At 36.6% G+C, this 23,869-nt stretch overlaps 1 protein-coding gene across 1 annotated transcript in view; it reads left to right on the top strand.

The window, feature by feature from the left end:
• Window positions 1-23,869, top strand: part of LOC140739145 (protein transport protein Sec24A-like) — a 69,510-nt gene that overhangs the window by 29,123 nt on the left and 16,518 nt on the right. The window contains exons 3-14 of the mRNA XM_073067125.1: window positions 2,083-2,253; window positions 6,815-6,892; window positions 7,252-7,397; window positions 8,644-8,825; window positions 8,935-9,037; window positions 9,341-9,467; window positions 11,185-11,294; window positions 12,467-12,579; window positions 14,928-15,046; window positions 17,810-17,865; window positions 22,934-23,140; window positions 23,384-23,507. Of these exons, the coding sequence (XP_072923226.1) occupies window positions 2,083-2,253; window positions 6,815-6,892; window positions 7,252-7,397; window positions 8,644-8,825; window positions 8,935-9,037; window positions 9,341-9,467; window positions 11,185-11,294; window positions 12,467-12,579; window positions 14,928-15,046; window positions 17,810-17,865; window positions 22,934-23,140; window positions 23,384-23,507 (1,536 nt within the window). The remainder of the gene's footprint in view (window positions 1-2,082; window positions 2,254-6,814; window positions 6,893-7,251; window positions 7,398-8,643; window positions 8,826-8,934; window positions 9,038-9,340; window positions 9,468-11,184; window positions 11,295-12,466; window positions 12,580-14,927; window positions 15,047-17,809; window positions 17,866-22,933; window positions 23,141-23,383; window positions 23,508-23,869) is intronic.

Here is a 23,869-nt window from a genome sequence, read left to right as displayed (position 1 = left end):
ATAGATTACCTCTCTGATGTTCTGGAGGACCAATTTTGTCCTTTGCAATTCTTTTCCTTTTGCAAGAGCAACCTCATGTCTTCTTTTAGCCCTCCTGGTTTCCTCCTCAAGTGTCCTCTTGCATTTCTTATGCTATTCAAGTACCTAATTTCTTCCTACTTGCCTATATTTGCTATGCATCATATTTTTCTTAACCAGGGCCTCAATATCTCTCAAAAAAACAATGTTCTATAAATCAGTTATGTTTGCCTTTTATTCTGACAGGAATATACAAATGCTATACTCTCAAAATTACACTTCTGAAGGCCTCCCACTTACCAAGAACACCATTGCCAGAAAATGACCTGTCCCAAAGCACATCATAATTGGCCTTTCTCCAAGTTAGAATCTTAACCCAAGGACTAGACCTATTTGTCTCCCTATACAATAGTGCCATGGTAGTATAGCAGTTAGTGTGTTGCTGTTACAGCTCACAGCTGTTCAGTTCTGGTGTCCTTTGTAAGGAGTTTCTGTACACCCTCTCTGTGGAATGAGTATGTTTTCCCCATGTGCTTTGGTTTCCTCCCACAATCCAAAGGCATACTGGATAGGTTAATTGGTCATTGTAAGTTGTTCGGTGATTAGGTTAGGGTTAAATCGGGGTTGTTGGGGGTTACTGGGGCTTGAAGGGCCTACTCTGCACAGTGCTGCTAAGTAAATAAACAAACCTCTGTCACCTGCCCTGTCTCATTCTGTAATAGGAGATCCAATCTCATACACTCTCTAGTTAGGATCTCATGTATCGATTAAGGAAACTTTGCTGAACACATTTGACAAACTCTTTCCCCATCCAGCCCTTTTACAGTATGGGAGTCCCAGTCATTATATGGTAAAGTTAAAATCACCTACTATAACAGCTTTATGTTTCTTGCTACAATCTATACAAATTTGCTCCTCTAAGTCATGCAGACTGTTGAGACTGTTGGGTGGTCTATAATATAATCCCATTAATGTATTCATACCTTTCTTATTCCTCAGTTCTACCTATAAAGCCTCATTAGACAAGCTCTCCAGTCTGTCCTGAATAAACACTGCTGTGACATTTTCCTTGACTAATAATGCTGTCCCTCCCCCTTTAATGATCCCTCCTGCTCTATCACGTCTAACACAACAGAGCCTTGGAACTTGTACTGTACCTCCTGCAACCAAGTCTCACTAATGGCTTCAGTGTCATAATTCCATGTGCTGATCTATTCCCTAAGCTCATTTGCCTTTCTTACAATGCTCCCATGCATTGAAATATACACAGTTCAGAATATTAGTCCCACCACACTCTCTCACACTCAAATTTTGATTCTTGATTTGGTGGTCTTAACATCTTTCTCCACAACCACTCCTTTATCTGTTCTGGTGCTCTGGTTAAACTCAAGTTTAAACCTCACCCTAGTTAATGGTGGGGGTCCATGGCATAAAAAAGTTGTGAACCCCTGCTCTGTACAATCCAATGTCTCCTCGAGAACTGTGGCATGCAAAATTCTCCTCAAACTAAAGAAGTCTAGTCAGTGTTGTGCCTTCTTCATAATTGCATCAATATGTTGGGCGCATGATGGACCAGACTTTCCACTTCTGATCTCTTGATGAGTACTGGTGTGTGTTCCCTCGATTTCCCCATCCTAAAGTACTAATCATTAGCAGTAATCTGAACATTAATATTGCCAAAGGCTTTGGGGGCAAATACAGCATTTCTAAGACGTGGTTAGCTCCACCCGTTAAGGTTTTGAGGAAGGGGGCATTTATGCTTTGCAGCTGTTTTTATAAGTTTAATTTGAAAAGTCCCTTGATCTTTCATAGCATGAATGAGCAGAAATTCTGGTCAATGTTGAATGCGTTTCCTTGCAATTTCAGCTAACCCACATAGAATAAAGGTATATAGGGGAGCATATACTGTATGAAAGCTTGTGTTAAGATTTTTTTCACAGGTATTCTTTGATATTTTGCTCTAGGTCTACAACATTTTGTGGAATATCATTTTAGGTTTGTGAAATGGAGTATAACTATATAAAATCAAAGGTCACGAGGTAATGGTAGTTTCATTTTCTGCAGGATCATTTCATCCACCAGTCAACCAACCATCACAACACATATATCAGCCAGGCAGGGCACCTCTGGGACCCCCTCCAAGTGGGGGCCCTCCTTTAGTCAGACCATCTCAACCTCTGGCGAACACTAATCATGATGTACCACTGGATCAGAACATTTCAAGAGATTCTGAAGGTAAAATTTACAAGGAATGATGCTTGGTTTTCATTTAATTATAGGATATGGTGTGCAGAAGCTTGAGTGAACACGTGCTATTTTATATATAAGCATCAGCCCCAAGTGCAGCAGAGTAGATTTGTCAGTTCAGGACTTCAGAGGTGCTAGATTGTCAGATTATGTGAACTGTTGAATGTTACTCCTATTAATACATAAACCTCGTTTTAAGTCAGTTATTTTTTTTAAATGGTGTACCAGTGAACCAGGTAAGTTTAAAAAGAGAATGGGAATTGGGTCACTGACTTTTAAATAGCAGATTATTGAAGCTTTAGTGTAAATAGAAATTGGTGCTATTGAAATTTTCATTCATTTCAAGCTAAAAGCCTAATGCTTCAGAAGTACATGTAGCACATTTATTTCTCTTGAAACTAAACACCAGAGGTATATTTCAAGCTTATAGAAGGCAAAGTGAGAGATTTTTGTTCATGATGTATTTGATTTTTTTTTGTATTTGTGGTACAACTAGATAAATTTAACCATGTTAGGTTGTAAATAGCCAGCTGGTGGTGTGGTGTGTAGTGGCATCAGCGCCGGACTTCAGAGCGAAGCCTTCTGAGTTCAAGTCCAGCAGGCTCCCTTGCGCGCTTTCCATCTGTGCTGGGTTGAGCGTCAAGCTAGCAACTCGGCCTGGTAAAAACAAGAAGGCCTGCTAACAAAACGCCGTCATGATGACTCCACTCGGAGTTAAGGGCTTCCTCCTTCTTCCAGGTTTAAAATATTCTGTGCTGTTCATCTTACACAACTGCTTTAGTCCTTCTCATAAAGATCCTTCCACATTGCTGTTAGGTAAGGAGTTCCAGGATATGAACCTAGTAATAAAGAAATTTCAACATATTTCTAAATCAGAATGAGGCGTTCCTGCAGGTGGTAGTGTTTTCAATATGTCCTCCCGTGTTTTTAGTGAAAGAGGCTGTGAATTTTTGCAAATTGAAGAGACTTCCATCATGCTCTTGACTGTTTTGTGGATGGTGGAAAGGCTTTAAGACCTGCTCTTCTAGTCACGCTACATGTGACTGGTTGAGTTGATTTTCTGGTGAATGGTGTTGCTCAGAATGCCAATGATGGTAATGTGATCTGATTTCAAGGGCAAATTCTGCATTCTTGCAGTCTTGTGCTAAGTAATATTCAGACCACTTCTTTACCCATGTGTGAATCTGGAGCAGGTCTAGGTCTTGCTACACCCAGTTATAGATGGTTTTATTTAAGGAGGAATTGAGTATAGAATTGAACAATTAAAAGATGCAATTCCATTTAATGATGTTGTCACTGATGATGCAATTGAAGATACTTTGGCATGGGCTGCCTTAAAGCCTTGCAGCAATATCCTGGGCCTGGAATTATTGATCTCCAGTATCCACAGCTTTATTCCTTTGTGCCATATGTGATCAATCATCAGTCTATTTTCTGACTTCAGCTATATTGTGGCTTCCAGATGGTCAAATGCTGCCTTGACTTTGTAATTTTACCCTTTGATTCACATTTTAACCAAAGCTGTGAAGAGGTCAGAAGCTATATGATTATAGCAAAACCCAACCTGGGCAGCTTTTTAAAAGAGTACTTGGTAGAACTATTTAGTAGTCTGATTGTATAGTGGTTTGCTGGATTAGATGTATCCTGTTTGCTTTCATACACCACACAACTTTATTTTGCAGCATTAAGGCATATTAAAAAAAATCAAAGTTACATTGTGTCAGTCTAATAGGTTAATTTAGATTTAGTGTCCATGGGATTGATAATTGATGTAGACTTTATGGAGCATTGTAAGAAAATAAAAAGGTGTTGAGATTTAGCAAAAGGAGTAAACTAGATTTGCAGAGGGATAGGAACCAGACAGTGGAGACAGATGTCCTTAAGACCTCAGGCAAAGTCAGGAATCAAAAGGTTAAGCACGATGGAACTAATCTTCAGAATCCCATGTATTTCAGTACAAGAAGTATTGCAGGAAAGGCAGATGAGCTTGGGGCGTGGATCAATATCTGGAATTATGAGATAGCCATTACTGAGACACGGTTGCAGGAGGGGGCAGAACTGTCAGCTCAGTGTTCCAGGGTTCCATTGTTTTAGATGAAAAGGAGAGGAGTGCCGTCACTAGTCAAGGAAAATGTCACAGCAGTGCTCAGTCAGGATAGAGTGGAGAATTTGCAATGCCATTAGCTTCAAATTAAATATGCAAAAAGATAGGTCTAGTGGTTGTAGTGCAATCGTAGGTAATGTTAAATTTCCACGTATTGACTGGGACTCTCATACTGTTAAAGGCCTATTGGGATAGAGTTTGTCAAATCTGTTCAGGAAGGTTTTCTTAATTGATATATAGAAGTTCCAACAATTGGGGAATGAGATGGGGCAGGTGACATAAGTTTGTATGGGTGAACACTTTGCATCTAGTGATTACAGTGCCATTAGTTTCAAATTAAATACGCAAAAAGATGGGTCTTGTCTGTGGGTTGACATTAAGAATTGGAGAAGGGCCAATTTTGATTGTATCAGATAGGATCTGGAAAGAGTGGATTGGGACAGGCTCTTTTCTGGCAAAGGTGTACTTGGTAAGTGAGCAGCCCTCAAAAGTGAAATTTTGAGAGTATAAAGCTTGTAGATACCTGTCAGAATAAAAGGTAAAGATAACAGGGAACCTTGGTTTTCAAGAGATATTAAGGTCCTGGTTAAGAGAAAAAGGGTGTATAGCAGGATAGGCAGGCAGGAACAAATGAGGTGCTTATGGAGTATAGAAATGCAAGAGAACACTTAAGAAAGAAATCATGAGGGCTAAAAGAAGGCATGAGGTTGCCTTAGCAGATAAAGTGAAGGAGAATCCTAAGAGATTCTATAGATATATTGAGCAAAAGGATTGCAAGGGACAAAATTGGTCCTCTGGCAGATCAGAATGGTAATCCATGTGTGGAGCCAAAAGAGATGAGGGAGATCTTAAATGCATTTTTTTTTTTGCATCTGTATTTACTTAGGAGACAGACACAGAGTCTATAGAAGTAAGGCCAGACAGCATGAACTTCATAATTTGTATACAGAGCTGGAGGTGTTTGCTGTGTTGACAAGGGCCTGACAAGGTGTTCCCTCGGGCCCAAGGAAATTACCAGGAAAACTGATGAAGGCAAAGTAGTGGATTTTGTCTACATGGACTTAAACAAAGCATTTGACAAGGTCTTACATTGGAGATTGGTGAAGACGATTCAGTCGCTTGGCATTCAAGATGAGCTAGTAAATTATATTAGACATTGTCTTTGTGGGAGAAGCCAGAGAGTGGTAGTAGATGGCTGCTTCTCTGACTGGGGGCCTGTGACTGGATACTGGAGTGCCGCAGGGGTTGCTGCTGGGTCCATTGTTGTTTGTCATCTATATCAATGACCTGGATGATTATGTGGTTAACTGGATCAACATATTAGCAGATGACATCAAGAATGGGGGTGTAGTGGACAGCGTGGAGGATTATCATGACTTGTAGTGGGATCTAGACCAACTGGGAAAATGGGCTGAAAAATGGCGGTTGGAATTTAATTCAGTCAAATATGAGGTGTTGCACTCGGTAGGACCAATTAGAGTAGGTCCTACACAATGGTAAGGCACTGAAGAATTAGGTAGAACATAGGGATCTGGGAATGTGGGTCCATAATGTATTGAAAGTGGCGTCACAGGTTAATAGGGTCATAAAGAAATCTTTTGACACAATGACCCTCATAAGTCAGTGTATTGAGTACAGGAGATGGGATGTTATATTGAAGTTGCATAAGACATTGGTGAGGCCTAATTTGGAGTATTGTGTTCTGTTTTGGTAACCTACTTAGAGGAAAGATGTAAACAAGATTGAAAGTGTACAGAATGCTTGCAAGAATGTTGCTGGATCTAGAGAACCCGAGTTATATGGAAAGATTGAATAAGTTAGGACTTAATTCCTTAAAATGTTGAAGATTGAGAGGAGATTTGATAGAAGTATACAAAGTTATGAGGGGTGTAGATAGGGTAAAGGCAAGTAGGCTCTTTCCACTGAGGTTGGATGGAACTACAACTAGAGGTCGTGGATTAAAGGTGAAAAGTTTAAGGGGGAATATGAGGGAAAACTTCTCGAGTTTGTGAGAGTGTGGAACAAACTGACAGTACAATTGGTGCATGCAAGCTCAATTTCAACGTTTAAGAGAAATTTGGATGGGTGTGTGGATGGTAGGGGTATGGAGGACTATGGTTCTGGTGCAGTTTGATAGCAGAAGGCAGCTTAAATGGCTCAGCATGGACTAGACTGCTGTACTTTAAGTCCAAGAGTATCAGGATTCCGTGCTTGAAGACTTGGCTGCTGTTAGTGGGAGTGATAAAACTGGAATGCTCATGAGGCAAGAAGTGGAAAAGAAAACAGATATCTTGGTGGTTGCAGAGCTGTAGAAGACCAGGATCAAGACGACTGAAGCATTATGAAAACTACGGAAATATTTTAAGTAGTGATTGCAGTGTAATAATAGTTTTAAAATGTGTAAAGCGTGAATTTAATTTTGATGCTTTTTTTTCTGTCTTCTAGATTTTAACTCTGGATCATCGGGTGATCAATCAGAAGCTCCTGATAACTATGATACTTTGGAAGGTGGTGGTAAAATTAGTAAGTGAATTTAGTCACTGTATGTTTGCGCAGTTGTTTGGAAAGCGTGCAGGAGCTGATAAAGCCTGTTTATTGTATAATTAGTAAACTCAAGGCTCTACTCTGTCAACTACTTTTTATATACAAGAGCCTACTTGCAATTACGAAAGATACCTTACTGTAAAGAATACGTTATTGTACATTGATTTTAACCTGAGGATTGCCCGATGCAGGGGTTATTTGTTTCCTTTACCACAAAAGTGACCGTACTTCATATAGCATGAAATGCTGTAGCGCTTGTCTTTTCTCTAAGTTGCATATTAATTCTGCCCTGTTATTTCTTGAGGTACAATTTGATGCCTGTTTTTATTTCCTTACAGTGCAGCCACTTCAGCAAGGCCTCAAGACCAGAGGAGCACTTGGTCACTCTTACCCCTCCATGCCTCCTGGATACCAAAACTTAGCAGGCCCTGGAATTCCGGGCAGTAAGTTGCCAGATGCAGCAGGATCACAACAATTCTCTCAGGTACTTAAGGTGCAGATTCTATTTTCACTGTTCCATTTGGTGAGAAATGAGTTAAAAGTCCATCTGAGTAGTTGTTCTGCTCTGGATACTTGGCGAAACTAGAACTTTCTTTTTGTGGGCTTTTGGAACATGGGTTCCTGCTGCCACTGTCTTGATCGTGGTAGAAAAAAAGGTTCGAAGGTTCATGTTATTGTCAAAAGTATGTAATCAGAATACAACTCTGAAATTTGTCTTCTCCAGATAGCCATAGAATACAGAATGCCACAGAAGTAATAGAAGATCCAAGTTGTGGTGCAACCAAGCTGAAGAGGGAGAGTAAATGGAAACGTCTTTATTCCATTCATCCCTTCATTTTGAGTAACAATAAAATCATGGGAGTAAGATGCTTGTGATCTTGCCTTGTGGGATATGGAAAAGATGTTTATTCAGTTTTTTAAAAAATGCTGCACATTTTCCTTACTGAAGGTTACCTGCACACAATACTCATTGAAATCTATATAGTAGTATTTTCAAAGTTAATATTAAAATGCACAACAATCTTTTGAGCTCTTGCAATCTAAGAATTACCTTTGCCTTAAGATTGTCTGAATTTAAATAATTTTATTAAATTGTGGTTCTTGATCTCTTCACAGCTAGTTTGTGATCAGATTGGAGAATGTCACTTTTTTGGGAAAATTTACTCAGTGCTGGTAACTCAGCCAAATGAATTGCATACTGCAGTGTATCATTAAGAAACTTTTGGGCAGATAGGGCTAAACAGACGTGATTGGCAACTCATCTTGGCAAAGGAAAATTTTGAATTCAAGCCTATGCTGCCTTGTGGCTGTAACCACTCAACAGGAAGGTTTCCAGGAGTAAACCCTGAGGAAAATTCCAGAGCTGGAGTTCCTAAGCTAGTCCTACATTGAGTTCAATGCTGACTGACACTCCCTGTGATGCCACTGGTGCCAAACTGTATTGGTCTCTGTGTTCCTTAGGATTCATCATTTGTGTGTAGGGAGTAAGCCTGCTGCAGGGACAACAGCTTGCTCTCCATTTTGTATCGCCCTGGCTTTCGCATCACATACACAGCTAGGTTGCAATATCCATGGTCAACACTAAGTTGGGTTGATGCTTTAGAGTAGATGAGAGACAAAATTAAGTAAAATTTCAGGTTCCACCAGGTTGGTGGAAAAGTCTCTTTTAGAATACTGAATCTGTGTTTGTTATCTCTGCCAGTCCTTAAATCAGAACTTGTTCCCTCTAGGCTCCGCATTTTAATCAAATTATGACTGGGATAGGTGGACTTAATCTTCAGCAGGGCCACCAGTCAGAAGGAGTACGACCTGTGAATCTCCTGCAAGAAAGAAATATTCTGCCTTCAATTCCTGTCAAAGCCCCTCATCCAAACCTGCACAAAGACCTACAGAAATTGAACTGTAATCCTGAGTAAGTATGGGCTTCTCAATATATTCTCAGGTCCAGTTAATGTAATTGAGAATTCAAAATCTCTCCATATTTATTTCTGCTCAGATGAATTTTTTTCTTTTTTTTAAAGAGTGTTCAGGTGCACATTGACCAACATCCCTCAAACTCAGTCTTTACTGAGCAAAGCTAAGCTTCCTTTAGGATTACAGCTGCATCCATTTAGAGATCTATCGGTAAGAGGAATCTAATGCCTAGTCTGTTTTGGAAAATGGAAACTTCTAATGTTATTTTTATCAAATTGCTTGTGTTGTAAGATACCCTTGATCCTCTTCCCACAGCAATGTGGTTCAGATCGGGAGCACATAAAGGAGATGAAATGAAGGACTCGTGCCAGCGTTTATAATTGAGTATGCTGGACCGGTCTAAAGTTTTAATTTTCATAATTATAATTTTTTACAGGAAGCATTCATTTGTACAATTTCCTTTGAACTTGTGCCCACATCTTTGGTTATTTAGTGTTGTGGTTTTTGTTGCAGCAATTGCCTGTGGTTACATCGAGTACCATTGTGAGATGTCGCTCTTGCAGAACCTACATAAATCCTTTTGTTAACTTTTTGGACCAAAGAAGATGGAAATGTAACTTGTGCTATCGAGTAAATGATGGTAGGTTCAGCAAAGTTTCACGCTCTTAAGTTAATTTTAAATAAAATCCTTTCAAAAGAAACTTAATGTTAATTTACAAAGAAGAGGAACAGTGTAAACCAGCTATTATATGTACTTCTAAGATATAGCTGGCTAACTGAAAGGAGATTTAGTCAAATATTTAGAGAAATTTTGGACTTGTAGCATTGAGTCTGCTTCAGGTGCAAAAGTGTACCAGGAGGGTGTATGGACAATGAAAATAACATTTGTGGGGAAAAAGGAGAGTTTGTATTTACACACTGCTTCAGCTCAGAATGGTTTATATTAAAAGTGGACTCTTAAGTCTGAGCATATCACTTTCAATTTAGCATTGAAGGATCTGTGCAGGAAGTTGATTGTCTTTGGCAGTAGCTGAAAAACACGTATTGCTGAAGTTCATTTTCTCCCCTTCAAATAGTTGTGAAATTTCTTGTCATTTCTAAAAGTTGATACAGTCTTGGTTTAATGAATCCTGGGTCCTATTCTTTTGCTCCCTTTTTCACCTGCAGGTCAGTTTCTTTTCAATATTTGAAAGCAAGTTCCAGTAACCATCTCGGGTTCGAGGGCTGGAGCATTTAAAGACTCACCAATGATCCTTAGCAACCTAGGTTCAGTTAGGTGGTCTCTGTAAACACCTGAAACTGAGCCACATTAAAAAATCACATACATAAGAAAGGTTATTGTACTTGGAGTTAGATATGGCCAGTGAGCAACATGGTGAATGCTGTCACACCAATATTTTTTTGCCACTCCAGGTTGCGTTTGTATTACATTTAACATGTCCTTGAGCATGTCATGGAAATGTTGTCAAACATAACTAAGCCTTGTTCTAAGGAATGTCTTAATTATTAAAAAGAGAATACTGGTTTGGGTCCTTTTGAATTTGATTTACTGGGAGTGATTTGATTCTGAGGAGTCCAGAGTTGGAAAAGAATCTTATATGGCTGTTTAACTAAAGGAATATAGAAATGAGGAGGTATGAGCCATGGAGAGATTCGGACACTAAGATGAGGATTTTAAAAATTAAAAGCATTGAGTTAATAAAAATCATTGAGAGTCCTGTGTAATGGGGCTTGATCTGGTTTAGGGTATAGCAGCAGAAATTTGAATGGGCTGAAGTTCATAGAAGAGGGGAAACAGCAAAGGAAACAGCATTATGAAGGACCCCATGCACCCCTCATACAATCTCTTCTCCCTCCTGCCGTCTGGGAAAAGGCTCGGAAGCATTCAGGCTCTCACGACCAGACTATATAACAGTTTCTTCCCCCAAGCTATCAGACTCCTCAATACCCGAAGCCTGGACTGACACCTTGCCCTACTGTCCTGTTTATTATTTATTGTAATGCCTGCACTGTTTTTGTGCACTTTATGCAGTCCAGTGTAGGTCTGTAGTCTAGTATAGCTTTCTCTGTGTTTTTTTTATTAAGTAGTTCAGTCTAGTTTTTTGTACTGTGTCATGTGAACCATGGTCCTGAAAAACGTTGTCTCATTTTTACTATGCACTGTACCAGCAGTTATGGTCGAATAAAAGTTGACTTGACTTGACTTGAGATTAAAATTTCCTTTAGTTGTATTGGAATAGCAAATTCCAATGGCAGATGAGGTATCAGCTGAATTTGCCCATGTTGTGGAAGTTTGTATGATATTTTCTACTTTCTTGCAATTTGAAAATTTCTATTAATGTTCCACTGATGCTTAGTTCCTGAAGAATTCATGTATAACCCTGTGACACGATCATACGGAGAACCACATAAGCGACCTGAAGTTCAAAGTGCGACTATAGAGTTCATTGCTCCTTCAGAATATATGGTGAGTGTACACCTTTTGTATTTTTTAAGGTACTGTAGTACTGTCATGTTAGGGATAATAAATTATGTTACTATCACCTCTGCATATATTTTCTGGTTGAACCTATTTTGTTGGTGAAGCATGTGGGGTATGAAATTGTATTCCAAAATGCTGGTATACCTTGGCTGAAACTTAATTTATTTTCTGATTAATGGAGTTTGTAGTTTTATGGATCATATCAGGCCAACTGGAAATTTTGGCTGAACAATTCCTGTTGAGGCTAACAGTTATAATTCCAGCATAATTTCTACACAGAGACCTGTATGATGTCATTCTCCTTACAAGGCTCTTTTTTTGGAGTGTTTTAGAAGAACTTGGATTGCATTGTTCTGGGTGTATTTTAGGAAAAGCTTGCCTAAAATTTTTGTAATCTTACAATGCCAACATAGGAGACATATTGATTTTAATAAAATCTTAGTACATCTCCCTTCCATTATTCCATGAATGTCTACTGGTCTAAGGCCAGTCTTTGACATCCCCATTGTTTTATGTGAAGGCCCACACTGATTTTCCACTTCCTGGCCTTATGCCTGTTTCTCAAATTATCATTCTCCTCCCTTCTACCCCACCTCACTGACAACTTTGAAACTTTCAAGTCCAGCTTGAGAGGAAATTGTTCATAAGGAAGCAACGTTAAATTGCATGTGATCTATTAATAGTTCAATGTTTTCTGTATATTCTCCGCCCCCCCCCCCCAGCCCCACCGTACAAAAGCAAAATATACTGGCAAATGGGAATTCTGAAATAAAACAAAAGAAGTGTCAATTTTCTGCATACTTGATAACATCTCTGAGAATAATTCTACTGATAAGTCAGAGCATCAAATCCAGTTCATTTTAATGGGTACCCTACATGTACTTATGTGCCAATATTCTGCTCAGTTGTGACAAAGGCATTGATATTTTATTTTAGTAATGTTGGCTGAGAAGTAAATGTTGATTTTTTTTAACATTTTGATTATATAATTTGATACACTAGCAATGTTATTTTAAGGAAAATGGGCCAGTGCTTGTGTTTGGTTACAATAGTGTTGTTTATTAGTTTATGAAACTCACAATTTTCATTTACTTGTGTGCTTGTTTCGTTACAAAATTAATTTTTCTCACTTATGAATATATTTCTCTCTACCTTAGCTGCGACCACCGCAACCTGCAGTGTACCTTTATATCTTGGATGTGTCTCATAATGCAATAGAGTCTGGATATTTACATACTGTCTGCCAGTTGTTGTTGGATAATCTTGACATGTAAGATTAATATCCTTTCCTTCACCTTTTATTAGAAATGGTTTATATTTGGAATACTTGATGTGCAGATTTGTAATTTGTCTGTTTAAAAATGTATATATGGATGTGTTATGAACTAAAGGATTGGGAATGATACTTGTTTCAGATTTCATGGCACAGAAACTAGGAGTTTTTAGTGAGTAGCAAAAGGTTCTTTTAGCATATTTAATAGATGCAAAGTTATGCATTATTTCCAAGTTTCAGTCTTTTGCCAAAGACTCCCAAGTTAAATTCATCAGGCTACCAAGTTTGATCCAATCATAACACAATTGGTAAAATGTTGTTCTGGGTATTTTTTAATACCTCTTCTCGAGAGAAATGTAGCCATGTTTGCAGAAGTGCCAATTATTAATTGAAGATGGGAGAACATGACATGCAGCAAACAGTCTGCTTAATAGTAAAGTCAATGCACAAGAAAACTGAATCTTTCATGAGTTAAGGGGGAAAAAAGCTAGCTTCTCTAAATAAGACCTTGGAAATTATCTAGAAAAAATAGTTAGTGAAGGGTGGTTGCAAACAAATTATGTAATAAAATGATTCGCAGTCACAAACAGCAGTGATGTTACTAAACTTGATTGGTAAAGGACTTGGCACAGTTAACTCCATTCTGACTATTAATCCCTGAATGAATTTTTAACAAGTATGGAAATAACTCGAGGTATTGTACGTTATGCAAACTTATTTGATGGTGAATGCTTTGGGTGATTAGCAAAGGACATTTTACAGACACTCCTTGTTGGATTTCTGTCACATAAGTTGAGTTTTATAATAGGTTTTTATTCATGATTTCCAAGCCTTGGAACTGTAGAAATCATTCCAGATTGTACACTGTGGAGTTGGTGGTTTTATTTTCGGAGGTAAATCCCACTTGGGTTCATCCAAATGTCAGATAGGTTCGACACCCAAGAATATGTAGAAAGTAGACTAATAGGGAGGAATACTTCCACTCAAGCATTTGTTGTTTAATGCTTGCGTGGAAGTGTTTCTCTCTATTCACCTACTTTTAAAATTCTGTAGCAATTATAGCTGCATCCCACTGGAGAAAGTATTGAAATTCAAGTGGGATGATGGCACAAATTTTTTTTTGGATTGTGTTCTGCTATGAATGCAACCACATATATAGATCATTTAGAATTGAGATGATGAGAATATGTGGTAGACTATTATTGCCTATTTTGTTAGTCACCCTGTAAATATAATATTGGGCTGCATCATACTGACATGGTTAATTTCCTTTGGACTGCTTTCACCTGACCTTCTCTGGACCAGATACAGAGAGGGGTTAGGTTTTACCAGCTCAAAGGTCATCACTTTGTATACTACTTAGATAACTTGCGTCATTCAGAAACATTTTTTAATAAAAGCATCAATTTGTATAAGAAGATGCAATATTGTATAGAATTAAAGATTTAAAATCTGAAGATAAACCATTTGGCCCACCTTGTCCTTACTGATCAAGGTATGTATTTGCACCAATCTTATTGGCCTGCATTAATCCCCTATCCTTTTATGGTTTTCCTATCTAACTACTTGTCAAAATGCAGATTAAATGTTGTAATTGTATCCACCTTTGCAACCTCTTCCGGAAGTTCTTTCCTTATAACACCCACTAGTTCTAAATTGTTCTATTTTCCCTTGCCCCAGGGAAAAAAGACTCCTGACTATCTATTCCTTCTGCCCCTCTTAATTTTATAAACCTGCACCTGGTAGCCTCCACATACTATGTTCCCTTAGGAGTAAACTCTTAACTCTCCTTGAAAGTACAGCCCTCCATTCCAGGTAATATGCAGGTGAATCTCTTCTGCACACATTACTTGCATTTCCTTCTTTCCTATAAATCTTTGTTCCACAGTGCCCAATAATATATGCCAGTCTCTAGTCCTGCACCATCTCTGAGATGATTTGGGAGTCTTTTTTATTGAACTTGCATGTGAAAGTTGGAGACATAATTTCACATCTAACAATGAAAGGCTGGCAATTCCAATAAAAATCATTAGGAAATGGTTAGAATAATTTGTCCTATGTCACTGAAAGCCTCTACCTTTTTATATTTTAAGTTTCAAAATAACTTGATTCTCTGCAGTTGTTTTTGTAGACTTTGTTCAAGTACATTATATAAAATTCCTTTATAAATTCACATTGTTTGCAAAACATTTAGGTTTCCTTTTGATTGTACAAAAGGTGAGGGCAGGGTTATAAAAATAGAAAAATGCTTAATTTGATCTTTAAATGGATTAGTTTCTGCACAAGGAAACTGCAGTGCCAGTAAGAATAGATACTTAGTGACTTGGCTTTGTTTGGAATTTCAGGTTACCTGGTGATTCTCGTACAAGGATTGGTTTTATTACATTTGATAGCACCATTCATTTCTACAATCTTCAAGAAGGCCTGTCGCAACCTCAAATGATGGTTGTTTCTGATATAGAAGGTATGTTTTTAATAACTAGCTTAAATTATGGCCTGTAACAACATTTGGTGTAAGCAGATATATAATTTGTATAAAATGTATTTGCTTGTGAAATAAACATCACAACTAGCATAGTAACTGCAACATCTGAATTGCAGGTAGTAATTTTACCTCTGCAAGGTCCCTCAAATCCTGAATGAATAATTCATTTGAAAATTGGAATGTTATCAAGTGTTTCATTCTTGATTAAGCCATCATAATCTACCAAATTTTTGGAAAAACAGAACCACTGTGTACATCTAATAAACTGTTTCCCCTCCTCTTGTTCCATCTATGTCATTGCCTCTGACTGAACTGGATTGTTTCCAGTTCTGCATCTGTTTGAACTCAAGTTGATGCACTTTGATCACCCTTATCACTGGTCACCACCAAACATTGCTTTCTGTGGCCAGGTTTCCCATCTCCATGCTACTTTAAAAACTATCTCTTGCGACAGATTCCATCTGCCAGTAAAGTTCCCCTTGTTAACTTCTGTGATACATTAGCTGCATAGTCTAATTTTTAAAAGAAAATATCTCAACAAACCTCATTGTATTCTTCAACGCTTCAGTGCATTTCCTCTGTACTGTAGAGAGGCTACAGAAGGACTTGGGTTAGGAGAATGGGCAAAGAAATAGCAGATGGAATACAGTGTTGGGATGTGTGTATTGTCGTGCACTTCGGTAGAATATATTGAAAATGTGGATTATTTTCTAAATGGAGAGAAAATACAAAAAATTGTGATGCAAAGGGACTTGGGAGTCCTTGTGCAGGATGCCCTAAAGGTTAATTTGCTGGTTGAGTTTGTGGTGAGGAAGGTAAATGCAATGTTAGCATTCATTTCAAGAGGACTAGAATATAAAAGCAAGGATATAATGTTGAGACTTTATAAAGCACTGGTGAGGCCTCACTTGGAATGTTGTGAGTTCTTTTAGACCCCTATTCTTAGAAAGGATGTGCTGAAACTAGAGAAGGCTTAAATAAGGTACACGAAAATGATTCCAGGATGAAATGGCTTGAGGAGCATTTGATGGCTCTGGGCCTGTATTCATTAGAATTCAGAAGAATGAGGAGTGACCTCATTGAAACCAGTTGAATGGTGAAAGGCCTTGATAGAGTGGCTATGGAGAGGATGTTGCCTATGGTGGGAGAGTTTAAGATCAGAGGACACAACTCGGATTAGAGGGTCATCCTTTTAGAATAGAGATGAAGCGGAATTTCTTTAGCTAGAGAGTGGTGAATCTCAGAATTCTTTGTCACAGGCAGCTGTGGAGGCTAAGTGTTTATGTATATTTAAGGCAGAGGTTGCCCTAATCTCAAATAATAATGAGGCAGCCTACAGAGAAGAAGTCATCACCCTGACACAGTAGTGTCAAGAAAGCAATCTCTCCCTCAATGTCGCAAAAATAAACGAGCCGGTCGTGGATTACAGGAGGAATGAAGACAGGCTAACCCCTATTGACATCAATGGGGCTGGGGTTGAGGGGGTGAACAGCTTTAAGTTCCTGGGCATGCACATCACCAAGGATCTCACATGGTCTGTACATACCAGCTGTGTTGTGAAAAAGGCACAACAGTGCCTCTTTCACCTCAGACGGTTGAAGAAGTTTGGTATGGGCCCCCAAATCCTAAGGGGCACAATTGAGAGCATCCTGACTGACTGTATCACTGCCTGCTATGGGAACTCTACTTCCCTCATTTGTAGGACTCTACAGAGAGTGTTACGGATCGCCCAGTGCATCTGTAGATGTGAACTTCCTTACTATACAGTACATTTACAAAGGCAGGTGTGTAAAAAGGGCCCGAAGGATCATTGGGGACCCAAGTCATCCCAACTACAAACTGTTCCAGCTGCTACAATCTGGGAAATGGTACCGCAGCATAAAAGCCAGGACCAGCAAGCTCCGGGACAGCTTCTTCCACCAGGCCATCAGACTGATTAATTCATGCAATAATAATTGTATTTCTATGTTATATTCACTGTCCTGTTGTGCATGCTGTTTATTATAAATTACTATAATTTGCACATTGCACATTTAGATGAAGATGTAACAAAGATTTTTAGACCTCATATATATGAAGGATGTCAGAAGTAAAGTCAATTCAAGATTCATGATTGGTCAGGGCATGAAGGGATAGGGGAGAAGATGAGATTGGGGCTGAGAGGAAAATAGGATGAAATGGCAGGGCAGAATTGATGGGCCAAATAACCTAGCTTGGCTCCTATATCTTGTGGTCCTTCGTTAAGACTTTTCAGCTATCTTATCTCAAGTTCTGAAATCTACAGATTTCCTGTCTTTCCATCCTTTTGGCATGTGAGCATTGTTGTGAATCTTGCTGCACACAGCTTAGCCCCAGAGAAGCAATGTATTAATAACCAATCTGGATTTGCGTATTGTCTGAAGCTGACTGAGAATACTTGGACAGTTGTTTGGGGTTTGTTGTTGGATATCTTGATCAGCTGCATGTGGAGCTCTACCAATCTGGTTAATGAAATGCATACCAATGCTAATACTAGAATTTCCATGTTTCTGTGGAAATCCTGATGTCTAGTGTTGCAACATCTTCTGTTCTTGTGATGCGTGATGTAGAAGGTCAGCAAGCCAGCAGAGGTTTCCATTGAGTTTGCATTACATTAGTGAATAGAAGAATTCACCTACTCAAAAGAATGTGATGTTAATGAAAAAAATATTCCAAACTAAATTTCTTGATTGATAATGCAGAAATATTGTTTGCCTTTTGCAGATGTCTTTATACCAACACCAGACAACTTGTTGGTGAATTTGAATGAAAGCAAAGAGGTAAATGTTGTAAATGTGATATATTTGTATTGAACAGAGGTTCCATGAGGTTTTTTTAAAAATATAAAACAACAATACAAATTTGGAAGATTGATAATCTCAGGTATTTTGCAATGCGTCATGAAACTATTGAGTATTGGACTTGATACAACTGCAACTACACTCATAAGAATTTGGTTGCTGAACTAGTTGATTATTACACCTGGAACCATAATATTATTGATTATTGGACTTGTTTGGTTCATGTTCACCACAGTCATAATCGATTCAGATAGTAAAATCTGACATGCGGGAGATAACATGAAGTACCTATACCATTGAAAAGATAAATCTTACTCGGTGATGTAAAATTTCCCTCAGCTGTTAAATTGTGGAGCTGTCGTTTGTAAAGTTAACTCTGACTCGTACCTGGCGTCATTAAGTTCCCTTGTGGAAAGCAATTGTGAACTCTATAATTGGATAAATTAAAACACACTTTTATTAATTCAGATTATTTCAATATTTTGATACCCAGTTGACCAAACTACAAGGTTTTTTTTTGCCTTCTCTTTTGCTGGGGGGGGGGGGGTATCTTATTTTTTTCCATTCATATCTAGGATATAAATAGTAGTTGCCAATACAGATATGAGCTAATTTTTGTCAAATTTCACTGATACCAGAATGTTTAGTACATGCAAGTTTAGAAACATAGAAAACCTACAGCACAATACAGGCCCTTCAGCCCACAAAACTGTGCGGAACATATCCTTACCTTAGAAATTACCTAGGGTTACCCATAGCCCTCTTTTTCTCTAAGCTCCGTGTAACTATCTAGGAGTCTCTTAACAGACACTATCGTATCTGCTTCCACCACCGTCGCCAGCAGCTCATTCCATGCACTCACCACTCTCTGCGTAAAAGAACTTTACCCGACAGCTCTGTACCTGCTTCCAAGCACCTTAAAACAGTGCCCCCTCGTGCTAGCCAATTCAGCCCTGGGAAAAAGCCTCTGACTATCCACACGATCAAAAGTGGTCAGGATTGCCTCAGTTTGTTTAACATGTGAACTAATGTCAATGGACTTAATGGACCTGTGAAAAGAAAAAAGTTTTAACATATATTAAGAAAATGAAAGGAGATATAGCTTTCCTACAAGAAACACATTTAACAGAAACAGAACATAAGAAATTAAAGAGAGATTGGGTTGGAAATGTCATTGCAGCTTCATTTAATTCAAAATCGAGAGGAGTTGCAATTTTGGTTAATAAAACTTTACCAATTAAAATACAAAATGTAGTAATTGATTCTGTGGGGAGATATGTGATTATACATTGTCAAATTTTTTCAGAATTATGGACTCTTATGAACGTTTATGCACCAAATGAAAATGATGCAAAATTCATACAAGAAGTTTTTTTGAACTTGGCTGATGCACATGATAAAATATTAATAGGTGGAGATTTTAATTTTTGTTTAGATCCAGTTTTGGATAGGTCAACTAAAGTTGCTACAAAATCAAAAATAATAAAGCTAACTTTATCATTAATGAAAGATTTAAACCTGATTGATATATGGAGAAAAATTAATCCAAGAGAAAGAGACTATTCATTTTATTCAAATAGACATAAAACTTACTCAAGGATTGATTTTTTTTATTATCAAAAAATATTCAGGATAGAGTGAAAAGTGTGGAATATAAAGCAAGAATACTGTCAGATCATTCCCCCATGATACTGATGGATAAGGAGGAATCGATCTATAGATGGAGATTTAATTCAATTTTATTAAAACGTCAAGATTTTTGTGATTTTATGAAAAAACAAATTCAATTTTTTTTGGATACAAATTCACATTCAGTTGAGGATAAAATTGTATTATGGGAAGCAATGAAAGCATATTTAAGGGGTCAGATTATAAGTTATACATCTAAAATTAAGAAGGAATACATGGCAGAAATAGATCAATTGTAAAAAGATATCACAAAGTTAGAAAAAGAATCTCAAAGATATATGATAGAAGAAAAACAAAGACAACTTGTTAATAAAAAATTACAATATAATACACTCCAGACGTATCGTACAGAAAAAGTAATTATGAGAACTAAACAGAAATATTATGAATTAGGTGAAAGATCACATAAGATTCTTGCTTGGCAGCTGTAAACAGAACAGGCTTCTAAAACAATAAATGCAATTAGAACAAGTGTAAATAAGATTACTTATAAACCTTTAGAAATTAATGAAACTTTTAAAAAATTTTATACTGAACTATATCAATCAGAATCACAAAATAAGATTGCTGAGATAGATAAATTTTTATCACAAATAACCCTTCCAAAATTAAATTTGGAAGAACAGAAAGGATTAGATATGCCCTTTACATTAAAAGAGGTTGAAGAAGCTTTAGGACCACTTCAGAGTAATAAATCCCCAGGAGAAGATGGTTTTCCTCCTGAATTTTATAAAAAATTTAAAAATTTATTAATTCCTCCTTTTATGGAATTAATATACCAAGTGGAAAGAATGCATAAACTCCCACAATCTTTTTTAACAGCGATCATAACTGTATTGCCAAAAAAAGATAGAGATCCTTTAAAACCAACATCATATAGGCCTATTTCTTTGTTGAATACAGATTATAAAATAATAGCTAAAATTTTATCTAATAGAATATCTAAATATTTACCAAAATTAATACATGTGGATCAAACAGGTTTTATTAAAAACAGACAATCAACAGATAATATAACCCGGTTACTTAGTATAATTCATTTGGCACAAAAAAGAGAGGAAATGAGTGTGGCAGTTGCTTTGGATGCAGAAAAAGCATTTGATAGATTGGAATGGGATTTTTTTATTTAAGGTATTGGAAAAATATGAGTTAGGAAATCTTTTATAAAATGGATTAAAACCTTAAATACTAATCCTCAAGCTAAAGTAGTTACAAATGGTCAGATTTCAACACTATTTTGCTTAACGAGGTCAACTGGACAAGGCTGCCCATTATCACCTACTTTATTTGTATTGGCAATAGAACCATTAGCTGAATTAATTAGAACAGATTCAGACATTGGGGGCTTTAGAGTTAATCAAGAAGAATATAAGATTAATTTATTTGCTGATGATGTTTTGATTTATTTAACAAACCCATTGCAATCTCTGCAAAGACTATCTTTTAGATTGGAAGAATATGGGAAAATATAAGGGTATAAAGTAAATTGGGATAAAAGTGAAATTTTACCCCTTACCAAAGGAAATTATAATCAATGTCGATTAGTAACTCAATTTCGATGGTCAATAAATGGGATAAAATATTTAGGCATAAGAGTCGATAATAATGTAAAAAATTTATATAAACAAAATTATTTGCCATTATTAAAAAAAATAAGAGGATCTTGATAAATGGATGATGTTACCAATAACATTAATAGGTAGAGTTAATGCTGTAAAAATGAATATATTTCCTAGATTGCAATATTTATTCCAAACTTTACCAATACAATTGCCTCAGAAGTTCTTTCAAGAACTGAATAAATATGTAAGGAAATTTCTTTGGAAAGGAAAGATGTCAAGAATATCATTGGAAAAATTGACATGTAAATTTGATTTAGGAGGGTTACAACTTCCAAATTTTAAGAATTATTATAAAGCAAATCAACTTAGATTTATTGCGTCTTTTTTTGATGAAGAAAAACCGGTATAATAGAATAGAATAGAATTAGATAAGATAGGAGAAAATATACCGGAAGATTTTATATATAAATGGGAATCCAAATGGATACGGGAAAAAAAAGAATCTCCTATATTAAGACACTTGATTGATTTATGGAATAAGGTAAATATGGACGATGAGATAAAGAAATCTTTATTAGCAAAAAGAACTTTAATTCAAAATAGGCTTATACCTTTTACAATGGATAATAAACTTTTGCATAATTGGTTCCAAAAGGAGATTAAATATATAGGTGATTGTTTTGAAGGAGGTATATTGATGTCGTTTGATCAATTAAAAAATAAATATAAAATATCAAACAACACTCTTTTCTGTTATTTTCAATTAAAGGCTTATTTACGAGAAAAGCTGGGTCAAACAATGTTGATGCCAAAACCTAGTGAAATAGAAATATTAATTCAAAAAGGAAAAATTTTTAAAAATTACATCCTGGATGTACAATTTGATTCAAAATCAGACAATTAAATCAGGAATTCATAAATCAAGACAAAAATGGGAATCTGATTTGAATATTAAAATTGATGGGAAAAGCTGGTCAAGATTATGTTCTGATAGTATGATAAATACAATAAATGTTCGACTTAGATTAGTACAGTATAATTTTTTACATCAATTATATATAACACCACAGAAAATAAATAGATTAAATTCAAATATGTCTGACAAATGTTTTCGATTGTATTCAAGAAATTGGTACTTTTTTACATTCTACTTGGTCTTGTTTTAAAATTCAATCATTTTGGATAAATCTAAGACTTTTATTGGAACAAATTACTGGAATACAACTCCCACATAGTCCAAAATTATTTTTATTAGGAGACATTGAAGGGACAATACTGAAACTTAAATTGAATAAGTATCAGAAAAATTTATAAAAATTGCATTGGCAGTAGCCAAAAAAGTTATCACAGTTACTTGGAAATCTGACTTATATTTAACTATGGATCGTTGGAATAATGAAATATATAGTTGTATTCCACTTGAAAAAATTACATATAATCTAAGAAATGAATATGATATATTTTTGAAAATTTGGCTCCGATACCTACAAAAGATAGGATTAAGTACATAGGTCCTTTGAAGATAAAATTATAAGGTAATTGGGGAAAGCAAAAATAAAAATTAAAATCATTTTGAACTCCATGGAGCATGTGGGGATCCTCCGATATCCAGGCAATCTTTCTCTTCTTTTTTCTTTCTTTAGATAAGGGTTAAGGGGGGGAGGGGGAGGGTCAATTTTTTTTCCTCTATTTTATCATTACATTTATTCTTTGTAATTTTCTAAAAATTTAATAAATAAATAAAAACATGTGAACTTGGACCTAAAGTAATTATACATCTTTTTGTTTTATTTCAGCTGATCCAAGACTTGTTAAGAAACTTGCCACAAATGTTCACCAATACATTGGAGACTCAGAGTGCTCTAGGTCCTGCCCTACAGGCTGCGTATAAATTGTTGTCCCCAACTGGCGGACGTGCCTCTGTCTTCCAAACGCAGTTACCTTCATTAGGTGTAGGTGCTCTAAAATCTAGAGAAGATCCCAATCAGAGATCTAGCATAAAGGTAGGTTGCTGGTTGTTTTCTCAATATTTCATCAGCTTGTGATATTCTTAACTACTGTTAAAGCTAAAGTATGAATTACATTTGTTGCAATTGGTTCTTCATAGTTATTCATAAAAAGATGCATGAATATTTTGTAAATGAAAAACATAGGATACTTAATCTGGGCTTAATCTGATTGCATGTGCAAATACTAAATATCTTTTGAATTTTTCTTTCTAAAATGTCTTTTTAAAATATTTTAAGGATGTCCAGCATCTTTCACCAGCGATTGATTTCTACAAGAAACTTGCCCTGGATTGTTCAGGGCAACAGATTGCAGTAGACCTCTTTATGCTGAATGGCCAGTATTCTGACCTGGCATCTCTGGGTAAGTAAGTCTAGTGTTCGTGATGCGGAAAGTTAAACTCTAATTGCTGTACTTGAGTTAATGGGGTAAGTATTTTATCAACGTGTTTAATTCTAAATGCCTTCTCATCCACTACAACATTTTGAAACCTGGCATTTAATTGCAGTGTAATTACAAAAATTGCTTATTTCATATTATACAATAACTCCTATTTTGGCCACTGCCTTTGGTTGTTTGCTTTTCGTGATTATAGCAGCGTTTTTGTTACTTTTAGATTGAACTATTCCAATGCTGTTGCCTGACCATTCATTTCATATACCCCCATTCTTATGATATCTAACATTTCTGACTGTTTTCTCCTACCATGTTCACCACTTGGCCTA

This window comes from Hemitrygon akajei, chromosome 15 (genome assembly GCF_048418815.1).
Source record: "Hemitrygon akajei chromosome 15, sHemAka1.3, whole genome shotgun sequence".
NCBI classification, from domain to species: Eukaryota; Metazoa; Chordata; class Chondrichthyes; order Myliobatiformes; family Dasyatidae; genus Hemitrygon; species Hemitrygon akajei.
Note: the sequence above shows the minus strand (reverse complement) of the source record. Positions and strands in the feature narration are given on the sequence as shown.